The sequence below is a fragment of the Setaria viridis genome, chromosome 9 (genome assembly GCF_005286985.2).
Source record: "Setaria viridis chromosome 9, Setaria_viridis_v4.0, whole genome shotgun sequence".
NCBI classification, from domain to species: domain Eukaryota; kingdom Viridiplantae; phylum Streptophyta; class Magnoliopsida; order Poales; family Poaceae; genus Setaria; species Setaria viridis.
The window spans coordinates 7105886-7122325 of NC_048271.2; the positions used below are offsets into that span (position 1 = coordinate 7105886).

At 50.7% G+C, this 16440-nt stretch overlaps 2 protein-coding genes across 2 annotated transcripts; both read left to right on the forward strand.

Annotated features, from left to right (window-relative positions):
* The first annotated feature begins 1775 nt into the window (after positions 1-1775).
* On the forward strand, positions 1776-5839 carry LOC117837790 (receptor protein kinase TMK1). Its single transcript, XM_034717553.2, has 2 exons — positions 1776-4208; positions 4986-5839. The coding sequence occupies exons 1-2, from the start codon at positions 1847-1849 to the stop codon at positions 5513-5515; spliced, it is 2892 nt and encodes a 963-aa protein (XP_034573444.1). The 5' UTR covers positions 1776-1846; the 3' UTR covers positions 5516-5839.
* Positions 5840-12023: 6184 nt separating this feature from the next.
* Positions 12024-15423, forward strand: LOC117841067 (PHD finger protein MALE MEIOCYTE DEATH 1). Its single transcript, XM_034721637.2, has 3 exons — positions 12024-12531; positions 13185-13431; positions 13637-15423. Exons 1-3 carry the CDS (start codon positions 12075-12077, stop codon positions 15063-15065), a joined length of 2133 nt encoding a protein of 710 aa, XP_034577528.1. The 5' UTR covers positions 12024-12074; the 3' UTR covers positions 15066-15423.
* The last annotated feature ends 1017 nt before the right edge of the window (positions 15424-16440 follow it).

The window sequence follows — 16440 nt, forward strand, 5'->3', positions numbered from 1 at the left end:
GGAATACTGGACGCTGTAGCTCCTGCTACTGCTGTTCTATCAGAGCCATACGGTGAGGTATCGCCTGTTAAGGGCGGATCGACGGCAGTAGTTGAGGGCGTTTTTGGGCCCCGGTTCCTCGTCAGCCTGTTGGCTTGGCCTCTTCTTGGCTATTGCCAGCTTACGGAAGGGCAGCCTTAAACGACTACCGGTCAGGGGCCGGGACCGGGCGATGCAGGTTGCAGGCACGCAGCCAACTATGACGCCTGCCTCATGAACAGTCTCAACGCACACTGCACACGAGTCGCCAACCGGCAACCGCGGCGGTTTGCGCATTTGGCTCGGGCTACAGTGCTCTATCTTCCAACCGCGCTCTCCGCTCCGTTCGATGAGTTATCAGAGAAAACAGAGCTGAGCTGAGACCAATCACCGCGCTACGCGTACATGGAGAATGGTGATTGCGGTCGGGTGGCCAGGTGGGCGTGCACACTAGAGGACCAATGCAAGAAGCCATGAATCATGTGGGCATGATGGGCAGAGGGTGAAATGAAACGCGAGATACCGCGGGGTCCAATTTCCATTGCATTTCGTCCCTTTCTGCTTTCTCTTGGCTTGAACCGTGGAATCTTCACGGAGAACGATGGCCTACATACCAGCAATCAAGAATTTGCAAATAGCACCTTCTCTGTCCCCTCCTCGGCCGGTACCAACGCCTTTGCCGCCTTCCATCGGCCATCGGGCAACGCCACCACTACCTCAACCAACGACCATTGCCCGGCGGCCGGTGATAGGATCACCGGAGACTAATCGTTTTGGCCGTCCTCCATTCCCCATCCAACCGGCGGCGGACCCTCTCCACCTGGCCTTGCGGCTCCGGCACTCCATCGCAGCTGTGGCCGCACCGGCCCCGCCCAGAGCACAACCTAACTCGTCGGCCGCGCATAGAGATGCCACATGGTACGTGGTACAGCAGCAGCAGTAGCATTCCTTCACTACGCGCCGTGCTAGCAACGGACGGGTACACAGCAGCAAAGGGCAAAGGCTGGCGACCTGGCGTAGCCAAGCGGGCTCCTGCCATTTTGCCCACAACAATTCAAACCGCAGGGGATCCCGTTGCCATCTCCCCTCGTCGCCCCCATTGAATGCCGGAGCCGGACGCGGCACGCCGGCCAACGCGGCCGTGACTCCCTGTCCGTACCGGACACTGACACGCCGGGCCCAGCGTGAGCGCAGCGGCGATTCGACACGGCAGCAGCTCCCCGGCCCCACCTTCCGAGGGGAGGAGCCGTCTTGGATTCCCCTTTGCCTTTTTTTCTCGCTCTCTCTCGGCTGCTGCCAGTCGGGCAGTCCCCACCGCCGGCGTGAGTGTAATACCCGTGACGCTGCGCGCTGGGCCCGGCGCGGGCCGTCCAGCTCTGCTCCAGCGCGGAGACAGGCGAGATGAGACAGACGCAAATCGCCCCGCCTTTTGGTGCAGGGATCGCGGCGCTTTACAGCCACCCTCCGCGTGGTCCCCACGCGTCAGCGGGCTTGGAGCTGGCGTCGTCTCTCTCCCCGGCCCCGGCTTCTCGTGCCCTCTCGCCGCTGCGGCCGCGAGACCGGGTTCAAACCCGGCGCGGCCGCCGGGGGGGCAGTCACGTCATTTTCGCACCGGGGCGGCGGCAACCCTAGCTGAATCGGCGCTCCCCACACACGGCGGGCGGGTCCCACGCATGTGCCACCGGCCCTCTCCCCCTGCCCATGTGCCCTGTGCTACCCCCGGCCCTCTCTCTCTCTCCTCACTTAAAATCTCACCACCCAAAACTTACTCCTGTTTCTCTCTCTTCTCCCCTCTCCTCTCCTCCCCCAACTCTCTCCCTCTGGCGCAATGCCGTCTCCCACCGCCTCCACCGCGCCGCGGCGGCGGCGCGAGGGCGCCGGCGGTTTGTGGTGCGCGAGCGTTCTCCTGGCCCTGATGGCGCTCTCGGCCGGCGCGGCGGCCGAGACTTTGGCGTCGGACGTGGAGGCGATGCGGGCGGTGGCGAAGGCGCTGGGCGCGGACAAGACGCTGGGATGGGACATCGCCGGCGACCCCTGCTCCCCCAAGCCGTGGGACCGGGTGTCCTGCGACTCGTCGGGCCGCGTCACGGCGATCCAGGTCGGGGGGCGCGGCCTGACGGGGACCCTGGCCCCGGAGGTGCGCAACCTCACCGCGCTCACTCGCCTCGAGGTCTTCGGGAACTTCCTCGCCGGCCCGCTGCCCTCGCTCGCGGGGCTATCCTCTCTCCAGGTACTTCTGGCCCGCGACTGCAACTTCACCTCCATCCCCGCCGACTTCTTCAAGGGCCTCACCGAGCTCGCCGCCGTCGACATCGACGACAACCCGTTCGCGGCGTGGACGCTCCCCGACGACCTGGCCGCCTGCACCGCCCTCACCAACTTCTCCGCCAACACCGCCAACATCACCGGCACGCTCCCGGACTTCTTCGGCGCGATACCGGGGCTCCAGCGGCTGTCGCTGGCCTTCAACCAGCTGTCAGGGCCCGTGCCGGCGTCGCTGGCCGACGCGCCGTTGGTGCAGCTCTGGCTCAATGGCCAGAATGGGGTCAGATTCAATGGGTCGATTAGCTTTGTCAGCAACATGACGTCTCTGGAGCAGTTGTGGCTGCAATCTAACGCCTTCACTGGGCCCTTGCCAGACTTCACAGGGTTTGATAGTCTATCGGATTTGCAACTTCGCGACAACAGGCTCACAGGGCCGGTGCCAGACAGTCTTGTCAAGTTGAAGTCTCTGAAGAAGTTGACACTGACGAATAATTTGCTGCAGGGGCCGATGCCTAAGTTTTCTGGTGACCTGAAACCTGATTTGATCGCAACAACAGAGCGGTTCTGCTTACAGGAACCTGGAATGCCGTGCGATCCCCGTGTTAGCCTGCTGCTTGATGTGGCTGCTGGGTTCATGTACCCAGAGTCGCTTGCGGATGTCTGGAAGGGGAATGATCCATGCAGTTTTCCTGATGTTACATGCATCCAAGGGAACATTACAAGGCTGAATCTAGCCAACAAGGGTCTCAGTGGGAGTATCTCACCGGCCATTGGGAAGATTCGCTCACTTCAGATTCTGAATCTTGCTAATAACAACATCACGGGTACTGTACCAGAGGAGGTTGCCTCGTTGCCTAAGCTGACAGAAGTTAATTTGTCAAACAACAATCTTTATGGGAAACTCCCTACCTTTGCCAAGAATGTAGTGCTGAACACTGCTGGCAACCCAAACATAGGCAAGGATGCCCCTGCACCAACAGCTGGATCAGGTGATACCGGCAATGACAGTCCAATGGGGGGAGGCGGTAGCAAAAGCAGTGGAAGCAATGGGGGATCCTCTTCATCTTCTGCTGGAGTCATTGCAGGTTCAGTGGTCGGTGCAGTTGCCGGATTGGGCCTTGTTGCTGCATTAGGATTCTATTGCTACAAGAGAAAGCAGAAGCCTTTCGGAAGAGTGCAGAGTCCACATGCCATGGTTATCCATCCCCGTCACTCAGGTTCGGATGACATGGTTAAAATCACAGTTGCAGGGGGGAATGCCAATGGTGGTGCTCGAGCAAGTGAGACATATAGCCAAGCAAGCAGCGGTCCACGGGACATCCATGTTGTTGAAAGTGGAAACATGGTCATTTCAATTCAAGTCCTCCGCAATGTGACCAACAACTTCAGTGAGGATAACATCCTAGGACGAGGAGGGTTTGGCACTGTTTACAAGGGTGAGCTTCATGACGGCACAAAGATTGCTGTGAAGCGGATGGAAGCTGGTGTAATGGGTAACAAGGGGCTAAATGAGTTCAAATCAGAGATTGCAGTGCTGACCAAGGTCCGTCACCGGAACCTTGTGTCATTGCTTGGCTATTGCCTTGATGGCAATGAGAGGATTCTTGTGTATGAGTATATGCCACAGGGGACACTGAGCCAACACCTGTTTGAGTGGTCAGAGAACAATCTGCGGCCATTGGAATGGAAAAAGCGACTGAGCATTGCACTTGATGTTGCAAGGGGTGTTGAATACTTGCACAGCCTTGCTCAGCAGACCTTCATCCACAGAGACTTGAAGCCATCAAACATACTTCTTGGTGACGACATGAAGGCAAAGGTCGCAGACTTTGGATTGGTCAGGCTTGCACCAGCTGATGGGAAGTGTGTCTCAGTTGAGACAAGACTTGCTGGCACATTTGGGTACCTTGCCCCAGAGTATGCAGGTGATCATCCTATATTTCCTCTGCAGTTCCGCTCAAGTATATAGATGCTTTGTGTTCAGTTCAATTAACAAGCACGATACATTTAAATTACGGTGCATCCATAATAATATCATTTAACAATCGCATATTAATAACTTCTGAAATGATTATCCATCCAATTAACAAGCACAATGCATTTAACTTATGGATTAATAACTTTCCTCTGAAATGATTAGCCAGTTGTGATATGGTTTAATTGAGCTAAGTTGCTATGTATTTTTCTTACCTGGTGCATGTTTACCATCCTAGGATATTCTAGCATTGCTCCTGTTAGTTTCTCGTTACTCGTAAATGAATTTTCTTTCCATATGAGATACTTTAGGGTGCTCATTAAGAAGATTTGAAGACTCCAAGTGTGATACCTGAAAAGTTGTTTTTAAGTCTTGGTCGACCTTTCCAGAGATCAAATAGGGTGGTTTATTTGCTGAGTGGGTTCATTTATGTGCTAATTGATCTTCTACTCCAAATGTTGATCTATGGTTGAACTACTTATTCTGTTTCCACAGACTGAACATTACAGTGTAAGAACAGGGTGATCTATAAGTGAGCCCACCAATATAGCACTGCCCACTATCTTCCTGTTAGAAAACAAGATAACCTAAATTGATAACCATATCATCTGTACTGCCTTGTCTGAATTTATAATTTGAGCCAGGCAGCATTTTGAAAGACGTGTGTTGATGAATTTGAATCTCTGACTCGCAACATCTGTAACACAAATGAACATTTTTTATGCAGTTACTGGACGAGTAACCACAAAAGCAGATGTCTTCAGCTTTGGGGTCATCTTGATGGAACTGATTACTGGACGCAAGGCACTTGATGAGACTCAGCCTGAGGATAGCATGCACTTAGTTACATGGTTCCGGAGAATGCAACTCAACAAAGACACGTTCCGTAAAGCAATCGACCCTGTTATTGATCTTGACGAGGAGACATTTGCTAGTGTTAGCACTGTTTCAGAGCTTGCTGGTCACTGCTGTGCTAGGGAACCACACCAGAGGCCTGACATGGGGCATGCTGTCAATGTGCTCTCTACCCTTTCAGATGTGTGGAAACCAACCGATCCAGACTCAGACGACAGCTATGGTATTGACCTCGACATGACGCTGCCTCAGGCACTGAAGAAATGGCAGGCCTTTGAGGATAGCAGCCATTTTGATGGCGCAACGTCTTCGTTTGTTGCAAGCTTGGATAACACTCAGACGAGCATCCCTACAAGGCCTCCAGGATTCGCTGAGTCATTCACCTCGGCTGATGGGAGATAGACAGCTAGCTGCTAGGGTGTGCTAAGCCTTATGCTTCTGTTGAAATAGATGGCTCAAGTGATCCTTGTGTTCATTCTTTTAGTCTCTCCACCAACCCTCCAATCTTTCCATGTCTCTTTATTCGGCCCTGTACTGCCATGTAGCTGCCCCTTTGATCATGTGTGCTGTGATCTTGACTGATCGCCTGGAAGTTTTCAAATTTCGCTAACTGGTTATGTCGTTCGCTAAGATTAAAGTAGAAGAATGCTTAGGATTGTTGGTTGTATCGAATATTGACAATTTGCAAATGAAGGTGATCCTATTGGTCAAACGTATGACCCTGAACTTGATCCGTGTTCTTGTGCTGTGGCACCTCAGCTATGATCATTTCACTGGTCCTACTACTATTATTTTTCTCTGGGATTACCACCAAGGTTTATGAGTGGTAGAATCACCTAATTTAATTCGGCTAAAGTGTACTCAACCTCGCTTCAAATGCGATTCGAATATGTCTTACCTGGCTTCAAATGTGATTCGAATATGTCTTACCTGGGAGAAATCATGCTAGATTCAGTAGCTCTGAAACTACTTTATGCTTTTGAACTCTGAGTTGTAATAACTTAATTTGGGACCTGTAATAATTATTTGGATTGTTGTAATCTCTGAACCCGCTTTCGTGTGAGAATGCTTTGTTTCGATTCGAGACAAGTAGTTTATTGGGTGAAATCCGACAGACTACCATTTTAATAAAGTGGTCATTCGCATTTGAAGTGAGGTTAAGCACACTTTAGTCGGATTAACTTGGGTGGTTCTGCCACAATAAGTTCATGACACTATCTCTAGCAGCTCAATTATTGGTCCTGATCAGGTCTCTTATCTGTACATAATCATTCAGAAGATAGATACCTTTGCCATGTGAGCGTAACCAGGTTGTAAGTACTAATAAAACTAGCAGGTTTTGGCTCTTGGTACCTGCAGCTGGAAGGTTCCAAATGCAGCTCCAATCTCCAGAGCAGAAGCTGCATCCAGACACGAAGCCCTGCCATGCTGCTGTACCTAATTCATGTGAGGCAGCTCAACTGTGCTCCGAAGCTTTTCGCTCCAGATCGTTGCAAACGGCAACCAAAACCGCAAGCACTAATTGAACCCCCCACGCTAACAACCTGTCCACCGGTACCGCGGAAGCGGAGCCCGGGGGCCACACAGCGACGCGCTGCTGATTTGCTTGCTGGCTGGGAGAGGCGTCCGCTCCCCACCTACTTGCCTGAATTCAAGGCAGGACAACAGGGGAGGACAACGACGTCCTCCCGTGGGTGTATCCGGTGACAACGAGACTGGAATTTGCGATCCAGTTGTCAGACCGCGACTCCAGTGCATGGCCCTGTTCCGTCAGATTTGTTCGCACCCGGTATTCTTTCTTTGGACGATGGCGCGCGGCCTGGTTCTGTACGCAGGTAAGTGTGACCTTGTGCGGCGTTGCTGTGCTTGGCGTAATGGTGTTTGGACTTTTGTACCGAGCCTTATCTCCTGGAGTAGCCTCCAGGTCATGTCCGTCTCAAACCCAGGGTGGCGCTGAGCTGCAGCACAGCAGCAGCAAAAAGCCTCCCAAAACTGAAAACTGGCCAGCGCACGTAATTTGGTGTATTTGCGGACCTCATTCAGACGGCTCTCTCTGCAGTGCTGAAAAGTGAAATATGTGATCTCGACGAGTTCGTCTGCGACCCGACGCGGGCTCGCCGATCCGACAGCGGCGCCTGTCGCGTCGGAAAGCGCCGAGCCGGATTCGGCTGGCCTCGCCGTCGCCGGTCGGGCTCCGGGCCGGGACCATGCAATGCAAGCGTTGCCTGCGCTGGCGGTGGTGGTGCGTGAAGGGTCGTTTTCCCCGGTGGACCGGTCGTTGGGTTTCCGAATTTGTGCGCGCGATCACGTTGAGCCTCGTCGGACTGCGAATTTGCAACGGACACGGCAGCTTTTCGCTTTTGAACAAATGGTGAAATTTGCACGGCATTTCTGTGAGGAACGTAAAGACGCGTTCCGGGTTCCCTAAAACCGGAGGCCGGTTAACTTCGCGACCGGCACGAGCGCGACACGGCGACACCTCCCGTTGCGTCTGCTGTCTGGCGTGCCGTGGCCGGAGCAGGAACCACCAGAATCGCATCTGGCGGCGAGAAACTGACGCCTGGCGGGAACACAGCTCATCAGGTGGCGGGGCAGGGTTCCGGGGGCGGGCCACTTGCGAGGTGGGGACGAAACCGCGAGGACCCGCCTGACCGGCCGACCGGCCGGCGGAGTTTGTGCTGTCGACTCGCGCGTGCGCCCGCGGCGTGGCCCGTGACTTCGAGGGAGCCTTGACGGAACAGAAGCCAAAGAGGAGCCGGCCGGGCACCGCCCCGGCGCCCGGCGTCTCGCCTTCCCATCCCCCCTTTTACTCCCCGGTCAAGGCAAAGCAGTCGCGGCACCGTGCGCTGTGCTGCCAGTGAAGTCTCCTTTCGTTTCGCCAAAAGCGCCGGGGCGTTTGCGCTTGGCGCGATGACCACCCGCGTCTCCCCACCAGGATGGTAGTAGCAGCTAGTAGCTGTTAGCAGTCTGCCTGCACTGTGCCCTCCCTCTCGCTCTCGCTGTCGACCTGGCGTGCCGTGACCACGTGGCAGTCCCGCGTCTGTAGCCTGCACGAGCAGTACACCTCCATCATGAAGACTATTCGTTTAGCTTTCAAAACATGTCACACAAAGAGTGTTCACGTGACTTTCAGACAATCCAACAAAAACTCTCATAATACCTTCTTGCTCAGTTAACGAATCAATTATTTACTCCCACCATCGATTTTCAAACCAGACTCGCTAAATAAGGAATGCTAATAGGTTCGACAATTACTACAAACATATATGCATAATTAATTTTACTTGATAATTCATCCGATTAAAAAAATTATTAAAGGTATTTTAAACTTTTAGCATTCCTAATATCTTTGTACAGTATGCTACTATCTTCGAACAGTCTTTTGCACGACGGATGGACTACGCGTAAAGCACGCAGCTAGCAGGGCTCCTTCTCCAGCGTTGATCCAACACACTTATCTCCAACTCCAATTGGACCACGTCGAAAGTCCTGGTCGTTACTCGCTACATCAGGCGAGCTGGCTCCCACAAGCACAATGGACGGTTTCCTCAGCTTCTCGAGCGTGGTGGAGCCGCTAGCTGGAGTGGCGTGGAACTGCAGCACTGCCTAGCGGGCGATTCGACGATGGAATCGGCATCATTATTTGTCCGCCCTTGCAGTTGGAAAAGGCTGCGTTTCGCCATTCCGGCTGAGGTCACGCTTGGATAAAGGTTCTAAATTTAGCACCTTACTTCTAAATAGATGTGCTAAAAGTAAAATGCTAAAGTTTAGCACACCCGCACACCTAAGAGGTACTAAAAGGTGATAATAGTGCTAAAAGTAGTCCTCTCTCCACTTTTTTCCACCATTGTCTTCTCTTTCTCTCCTCCGCTGCAATTTAAGAGAAGTAAATGAGGGGCAATATTGTTATTTCCCACCAAAGGTGCTAAACTTTAGCACAATATCCAAACAGCCTAAAATGCTAAAGTTTAGTACTCCATTTAAATGCTAAAGTTTAGCACACCACTTGCTATACAAACAGGCGTCAGATCGATGCTACGAGTACTGTACTAGCCTCTAGCTAGACCCGGACCTATACCGGACAAAGGCTAGCTGGAAGCTGGGGCTGCATTATTCTCGAACAGTTAGGCTACTGAAAAGGGATTACTACCTTTCGTCAGCTCCGGTACGGTAAATCATTTGGTTTCGAGAAGTGATGCCGGATGCCAAAACCGATTCTAATGTACACGTTTTTTTTCTTCCGCGGGAAGATGTTTCTCTCTTTTTTTTTCTTTGGACGGGATGGCAAGATCGGAAGATTTAATTGTCCTACTAGTTTTGATTGCGCCGTAGTAGACCCGCAAAAGAGAAGGAAAGGGAAAAATGGAACTTGGAACACATGGTAAGTAACCTAGTTGACTGGGCCGTGTTCTTAACCGGGCTTTACGTAGTAGTGTGGCGAATAATCTTATTGGGCCACTTTGTACCGGAATTACTGGGTTCATTCGGCCCAGGCTATGTTTGTCTCAAGTCTCAACTTTTGCTTTTAGCTTCTCATCAAAAGTTGTGAGATCACCTTAAAAAAAAGGAAAAAAGTCCATTTTACTCCCCTCACCTATTTACTTTGTCCACTTACCCCTAAGCAAAATTTAGGCTCACTTTACTCCCCAAAACTATTTCATTTAGTCCAATCTATCCTCTAATTAGATTTTTTTTGTTTCTTCACGTACAAATTGAATTTTAATTTCAGATTTGGTTAGTTGACTTATAACATGATGTTCTATGTTAGAAAAATATATTAGAATTTTGTCATTTACTTTTCGTATAATTTTGTATATCTAAGATCTATTTCGTATTAAATATTTCTAACCTATGAAAATAACCATGAAAAATTCTTAGTACAATTTTCTACATAAGGCATCATGTTTTCTATATGCTCACAAAATTTTAATTCAAAATTCAACTCATACACGATGAAACAAAAAGAGAAATCTAATTAGAGGTAGATTGGACCAAATGAAATAGTTTAGGGAAGTAAAATGAGCCAAAACTTTGTTCAGGGGTTATGCGGATAAAGTGGATAGGTGAGGGTAGTAAAATTGACTTTTTCAAAAAAAATATGTGAGATGGAACAAATAGCCATTTTTTTGGAATTGGCTTCTGTGAAGTCAAAACCAAAACCATGTCTGAATGTGCTTTTACTTGCTTATGCGGGACTATTTTGAAGGGTACATGTATATATATTTTTATTAATTTGGAACCCAATACACAAAGATAAGTTTTATATCTTTTTGAAAGCTAGCTTTTCTACACCCTATAGAAAGCCAGCTTTGGAAAAAGCAAAGACCTAAACAAACAAGCTCTTAGGTAGGTCCAATGTGGCTATTGTTGACTTCAGAAAAAAGTTACATTCCACACAGACCCAAGTGAGTTAGGACTTATGAGTGAGGACTTAAGGTTAATAAATCTTTCAACGCAGGCAGTACCTCCTCTTTACCCTCTAGTCCCACAACTCTCTCCATAACGTTCGTCCCCAAATGAGCGTTCTACGCTTCTACCCAAGCGACTAGCTACTGCACCCCACCGCGTGAGACAACGAGATCAACATCTTAAGAGGCATTTGGTTGCTTTGCTGCTTTGCCTGACCTTGCCTTATGAGGCAAGACAATTCTTGCCAACGCAAGCAAGCCAGATTAGCTCTCCCACACCAGCAAGGTGAATATTGACATCACAGATCTCTAGATAAACTAGCTATCCTTCCAAACGCATAGACCTCGCCCCTATTCTTCCTTAGCAAGGTTAAATAGTGACCGGCAAAGATTCCAAAGGGACCTTACTCACTCCACTCCCTTCCCCCCCATGTAGCACCGCGAAAACCACTACACACATGGAGCATTCGGCCTGGCCTTAACAGTTACGACCGCTCTAAGGGGTGTTTGGATACGAGGTGCTAAACTTTAACAGTGTCACATCAAATGTTCGGATACTAATTAGGAGAACTAAACATGACCTAATTATAAAATTAATTGCAGAACCACGTGCTAATTCGCGAGATGAATCTATTAAGCCTAATTAATCCACCATTAGTAAATGGTTACTGTAGCACCACATTGTCAAATCATGGACTAATTAGGCTTAATAGATTCGTCTTGCGAATTACACTCCAACTGTGCAATTAGTTTTGTAATTAGTCTATATTTAATATTTCTAATTAGCATCCAAATATCCAATATGACGGGTATTAAACTTTAACACGGTGGAGCCAAACAGGCCCTTAATGAAATTTTGCAGCAAAGCACAGTTTTAGCACTCCATCAGATGATGATTGTTCTGGAGTACCACTGTACCACTGCAGTAAGTACTCCGTAGACAAGTAGTACGCCAGTACACCTACAGCACGGCACTTCGATCGCACGGGTGGAATCTTGGAGAACTGCAACCCCCGTTCCTGCCGCCAAGGACAGACAAACTGGTCAGGTACAATGCACCTGAACCCTGGGCCCCTGGAGGCGGAGCAGCGCCCCCCACTCCCCCACACCCCCAACCAAAAAAAAAAAAGACCTCGCTCCCGCTGCGTCTCGATCGCGGGGCCAAGTAACGCCCCCCCTCCCATTCAGCATTCACCTGCCTGTCCTAGTGTCCTCAAAGAAACTTTTTCGGACACCACGGCCGTGTTGTTTGGTTGACCTCCGGGACCCACTGTCACAGCTGTGCGGGCCGCGATGTCATGGAGGCACAGCCTCGGGGTGTCGCCAAAGAGTAACGGCCTGTTCCACGACGTCACGGGCGTACGCGTGGAAAGCGACCGGCGTGGGGGGCCCGCCCGTCAGCGGCGTGCGCGTTTGGGTCGTGGAGCTCTCGGCGTGCGGCACCGCTCGCACCGTCACTCGCACGCCACGATTACGGAAAGGCCCCTGCCTCCCGCGGAGCAAAACCCCAGAGAGCCCCCCCGAGCAGGAGAGGAGGGCGACCGCGCAGGGCAATGCCGTCCACGCGCGCACTCCGGCGGCTCGACTTGCGTCGGTCGCCGCCGCCCCGGCCGAGCCCGCAGGCGGCAGTGGCGGCGGCGAAGAAGAAGGAGGAGGCGAGCCCGTGGCCGCCGTCCTCGTCCTCCACCTCCTCGTCTTCTTCCTCGGCGTCCGCGCCCGCCAAGCACCCCGCCGCCTCGTCGGCGGCCGCCGCGCCGAGGGGCGGATCGGCGGTGCGCGTGTACCCGCTGCGGGACTTCCCGGGCCTGGACGCGGCCGCGCTCGGCGGCGCGTTCCGGGACAACGTGCGGTGGCTGCTCAAGCAGTGGGGCTCCTCCGCGTCGGGCTCCGGGTCGGCGTGGCGCGCGCTGCTCTCGGACGAGCGCACGGGCGCCGTTGTCCCCATTGTAGCCGTGGAGGAGCTCGCCGCGGCGTCGCCCGCGCCGCTCTGCGACCTCTGCCGCTGCGCCGGTGAGTTGGGATGGCTTCCCTATGCCTTCGTCGCGGATTTGGGCGCAATGAGCATTTCTTTCGTTCGTGGGGATTCGAATGCTTGACGGATGCGATGATTAGGTTTTAGTCGCGAGTTCCTCTCGGTTTTAGTTTAATTGGGTTTGTGGATTGGTAGAACTGCTGTTACAAATGCTCCATTTCTGTGTGATTTGAGGGCTTCGTGGCCGCAGGGAGATTCTTGGGGATTTTTCGTGAATATTTTCTTCCAAATTCTTGCTGCTATTTCAGAAATGCGCCCCCCAATTCAGCATTAACTACTCCCAGTTCTAATTACAACGTTGGGTGGATAGTAGGAATTGCATTTCTGTTCACATTCTTGCATTTATGATCCATCTTTTCCTCTGCACATTGCCAGGGATTCACGACTCCATGTTGCTTGTTTCAACTTGTTTTGAAATCACTTCCTATAAAAGCAGTGCGGTTGTAATGATGGCCCATTGACCCTACCCCCTAGCCTCATAAAGTTTTTTTTCTCTTCTTCTGGAAAAAGATGCAGTTCCGTGCATTGATTTAGTTCCCGTGTCTTGCATTGAAATAATTTCTAGTTTAGTTCTGTAAATGCCAACTCAGCAGTGGACTAAACCAGTGCATGATCTGGACTGCAATTTCAGGCTGGAGCCACCACTGGGTGTCAAAGCGGAAGTACCATTTCATCATTCCGGCAGCAGTCGACTGGGACCAGCCATTCAGGGCTGATACGTTGCTTGGGCGCAGTGATCACCTCCTACATGGCCTGATCCATAGTAATGGCTTTGGTCACCTTGTCACTCTCCGTGGTTGTGATGGTGGCTCCAGGTTTCTTTCTGGCCGCCAGATCATGGATATATGGGATCAACTTTGCACTGCTCTCCGTGTTAGGTAACAATATACTCTCTCTTCCCTGTTCTGAAATACTCTTCACAGACACTTGTTCTAAAGTAGCATCAGTGAAGTACCGTTTAGCTATGTGCGCTTTAAATACACTTTATCAAATTTTGAACTTTGGTAACTTCATGAAGGTTGTAAACACAAGAAAGATATCCCCCTTTATCTATATTCTGAGCTTTGTGATCTTTCTGTGCAGGGCCGTATCTGTGGTGGACTTAACCCAGAAGCATTCTATGGACCTCCGCCTACTTCTAGGAGTGGCAAATGGTGAGACATGGTTCACTCGCTGGGGGTATTGCCTTGCCAAGGGATGCTTCAGTGTGTCTACGTCCACTTATGCTGCTGCACTTGAAGCCCTTGCTGCCCTGCCTGTTGATTATCTCCGCAGCCGCCATGTCCGTCGTGTGGTCACCATCTACCGCCGCCTCTCCAACAAGCCTCTGGCCACTGTCCGTGAGTTCCTCCGCTGCCTCCTTGATTGGAAGCACCGTGAGGCCCCACTTTTGTCACCTTCTGTGAAGACATCCCCACGGCTGACGTTCTTGCTGCCAAAGTCATGTGTTGTGAAGAGGCTGAGGCAGCCATGCCAGCGCTTTGAGGATGTTGTTGACCTGCTCGAGTGTCGGTGGTCAAAGAAACGGCTGCTCAATGCTGCAGAGGTCGTTGTTGATAAGCTGCGGGAGCATGCCAATGGCACAAAGATTACACGACAGGCTGTGCGAGATGCTGCCAGGGGTGCCATCGGTGACACAGGTCTGCTTGACTTTGTCATCAAGTCCCTTAATGACACTGTTGTTGGTAACCATGTTGTGCGTCGTGTGCCTGACCCTGAGAATCGCGTGCTTCACTTCAGCCTTGAGGAATACGCAGAGCCTGAGCCTGAACCACAGCTAGAGCCTGAGCTAGAGCCAGAGCCAGTGGAACTTGATGCAGAGCGCACACCTCCTGCGGTCCGATGGCCAAGCACGTCAGAGGCAGAGCGGGATCTGCGTGCTGTGTACCGGGCAATGGTGGAGGCACGCAGTGAGGCAGCACAGGCTGTGCTTGACTGCAAGCACTGGGTGAAATGGTGGGGCCTGGGGGATGAGTCTGATGACCAGTTAAGGTTCCTTGTTGAGTGGCGACCGCGGCCGTGGGAGGCTAATGAACTTACAAGGCCAATGCCACCAGGGGATATTGTGGTAGTACCACTCCATGCGTCCATAGGTGAGCTTCTTGTCGAGGCAGAGCATGCGCTGCGGGACACATACTGCTTCTTTGATGGATTCAAGGCTGAGTCACTGGATGGCATTGCTGGGGAGAAGTGGGATCCGGTGATGCTTGGTGGAGCAGAGTCTGGTGACACGATCAGTGTGCATGGCCATGGAGTGGACATGGAGACTGGGCTGCGTTGCCAGGGAGGTGTGGATGCATGGGAGGTCCAGTGTGTCTGTGGTGCACAGGATGATGACGGGGAACGCATGGTGGCATGCGATGCATGCAATGTCTGGCACCACACACGCTGTGTCGGTATTGCGGATGGTGTGCCCGTGCCACCATTATTTCTCTGCATGTCCTGCGGTGGCGCGCTCATGGCTGCTGGACCGATCCTGGATGAGGCACTAATGGTACCTAAAGTGAAGTGACAATTCTTTCGCCCCTTTCTTAGTTCTTACATGCTTTGGTTCATATGTTTTACGGTGGTGATCTGACAAGGTAAACCAGTTCAGAAAAACTGTGAGATCCTTTTGTAAAGTGTGTTGGTGTAGAAGTATGTAGTTAGTGTAGTGCTGATGCAGTAATACTGGATGTTATCTGTAGAGAATTAGTAGGGGAGAACAGGATTAGACAGTGGAAAAAGGAAGTCCTATCCATGTCGTTAGCAATCCGACTGGAAATTTTGTACCTCATACATTAGAGGCTATGGTGATGTAAATAGCTGTTCTGTGATTGCACCTTTCTACTGTCTCTGAATCTTGGCTATGAAGTTAAACATCTTGTTCACTGTGTTTTCATGGTGGCTAACAGCCTAACAGGGGAAATTGGGAGATGCCCGTTGTTCACTGTGTTTATAGGCATTCATTGTTGTGTTTCTGTTTGATTTGTCTTTTATCTGTGCAATGGTATTTGACAACAGTATGTGGCTTATGCCATCAAGGAGTTCTGATGATTGCTGCACAGCCGGTCCATGACATCTGTTTCATTCGTTGTCAGTCCTTGCAATGGTGTTAACTACTGTAATTGCTTCAAGCTTGCTTTGAGAAGAGAGGTTTGTGTGATGTGCCGAAGGAAACGGGACCTAAGTGATTGGTTGGTGCCTTGTCGAGACAAAACATGGGTTACATTAGAACTTTTGGATGTTGGGGATTTGGAATGTGGATTCTTCCGCGATATTATACCCTACAGGCTACAGGTTGTGGTATGTAGGCTACTATATTATATCCTTCTCCGGTTGCCAGTAAGTACTCCCTCTGTTTTAGTTTATAAGGAGTTTATAAGGTGCAGACGCATATTAAGATTTTAATGTAAATTTGACATGGTTAGATTTGTAATCAAATATAGTCTCCACTGATTATAAGTTTATAGCCATAAAATATATAATATAAGATAAATTAATAGTTAAAGTTTAATTTGGGAAACCGTGCCATCTCATACCACAACCTTATAAACAGAAACAAACAGGAACAGAGGGAGTAGTAACCATCGTGAAAGAGGTACAATCTGATATTTTTACCGCCATATCTACTTACCATATGGTGCCTAACGTTGCCTTTTACTTCCAAATTGTCACAATATGGCGTTTGGTTCGTAGCAACACATTATCAAATTATGGACTAATTAGGCTTAATAGATTCGTCTCGCCGTTTAACCTCCACTTATGTAATGGGTTTTGTAAATAGTCTACGTTTAATACTCGTAATTAGTATCTAAACTTTCGATGTGACGGGTGCTAAAAATAAGTCAGAGGAACCAAACACCCCTAAGAGATCCTGTCTTTTCTAGCTAGATAAATTGCGAAAG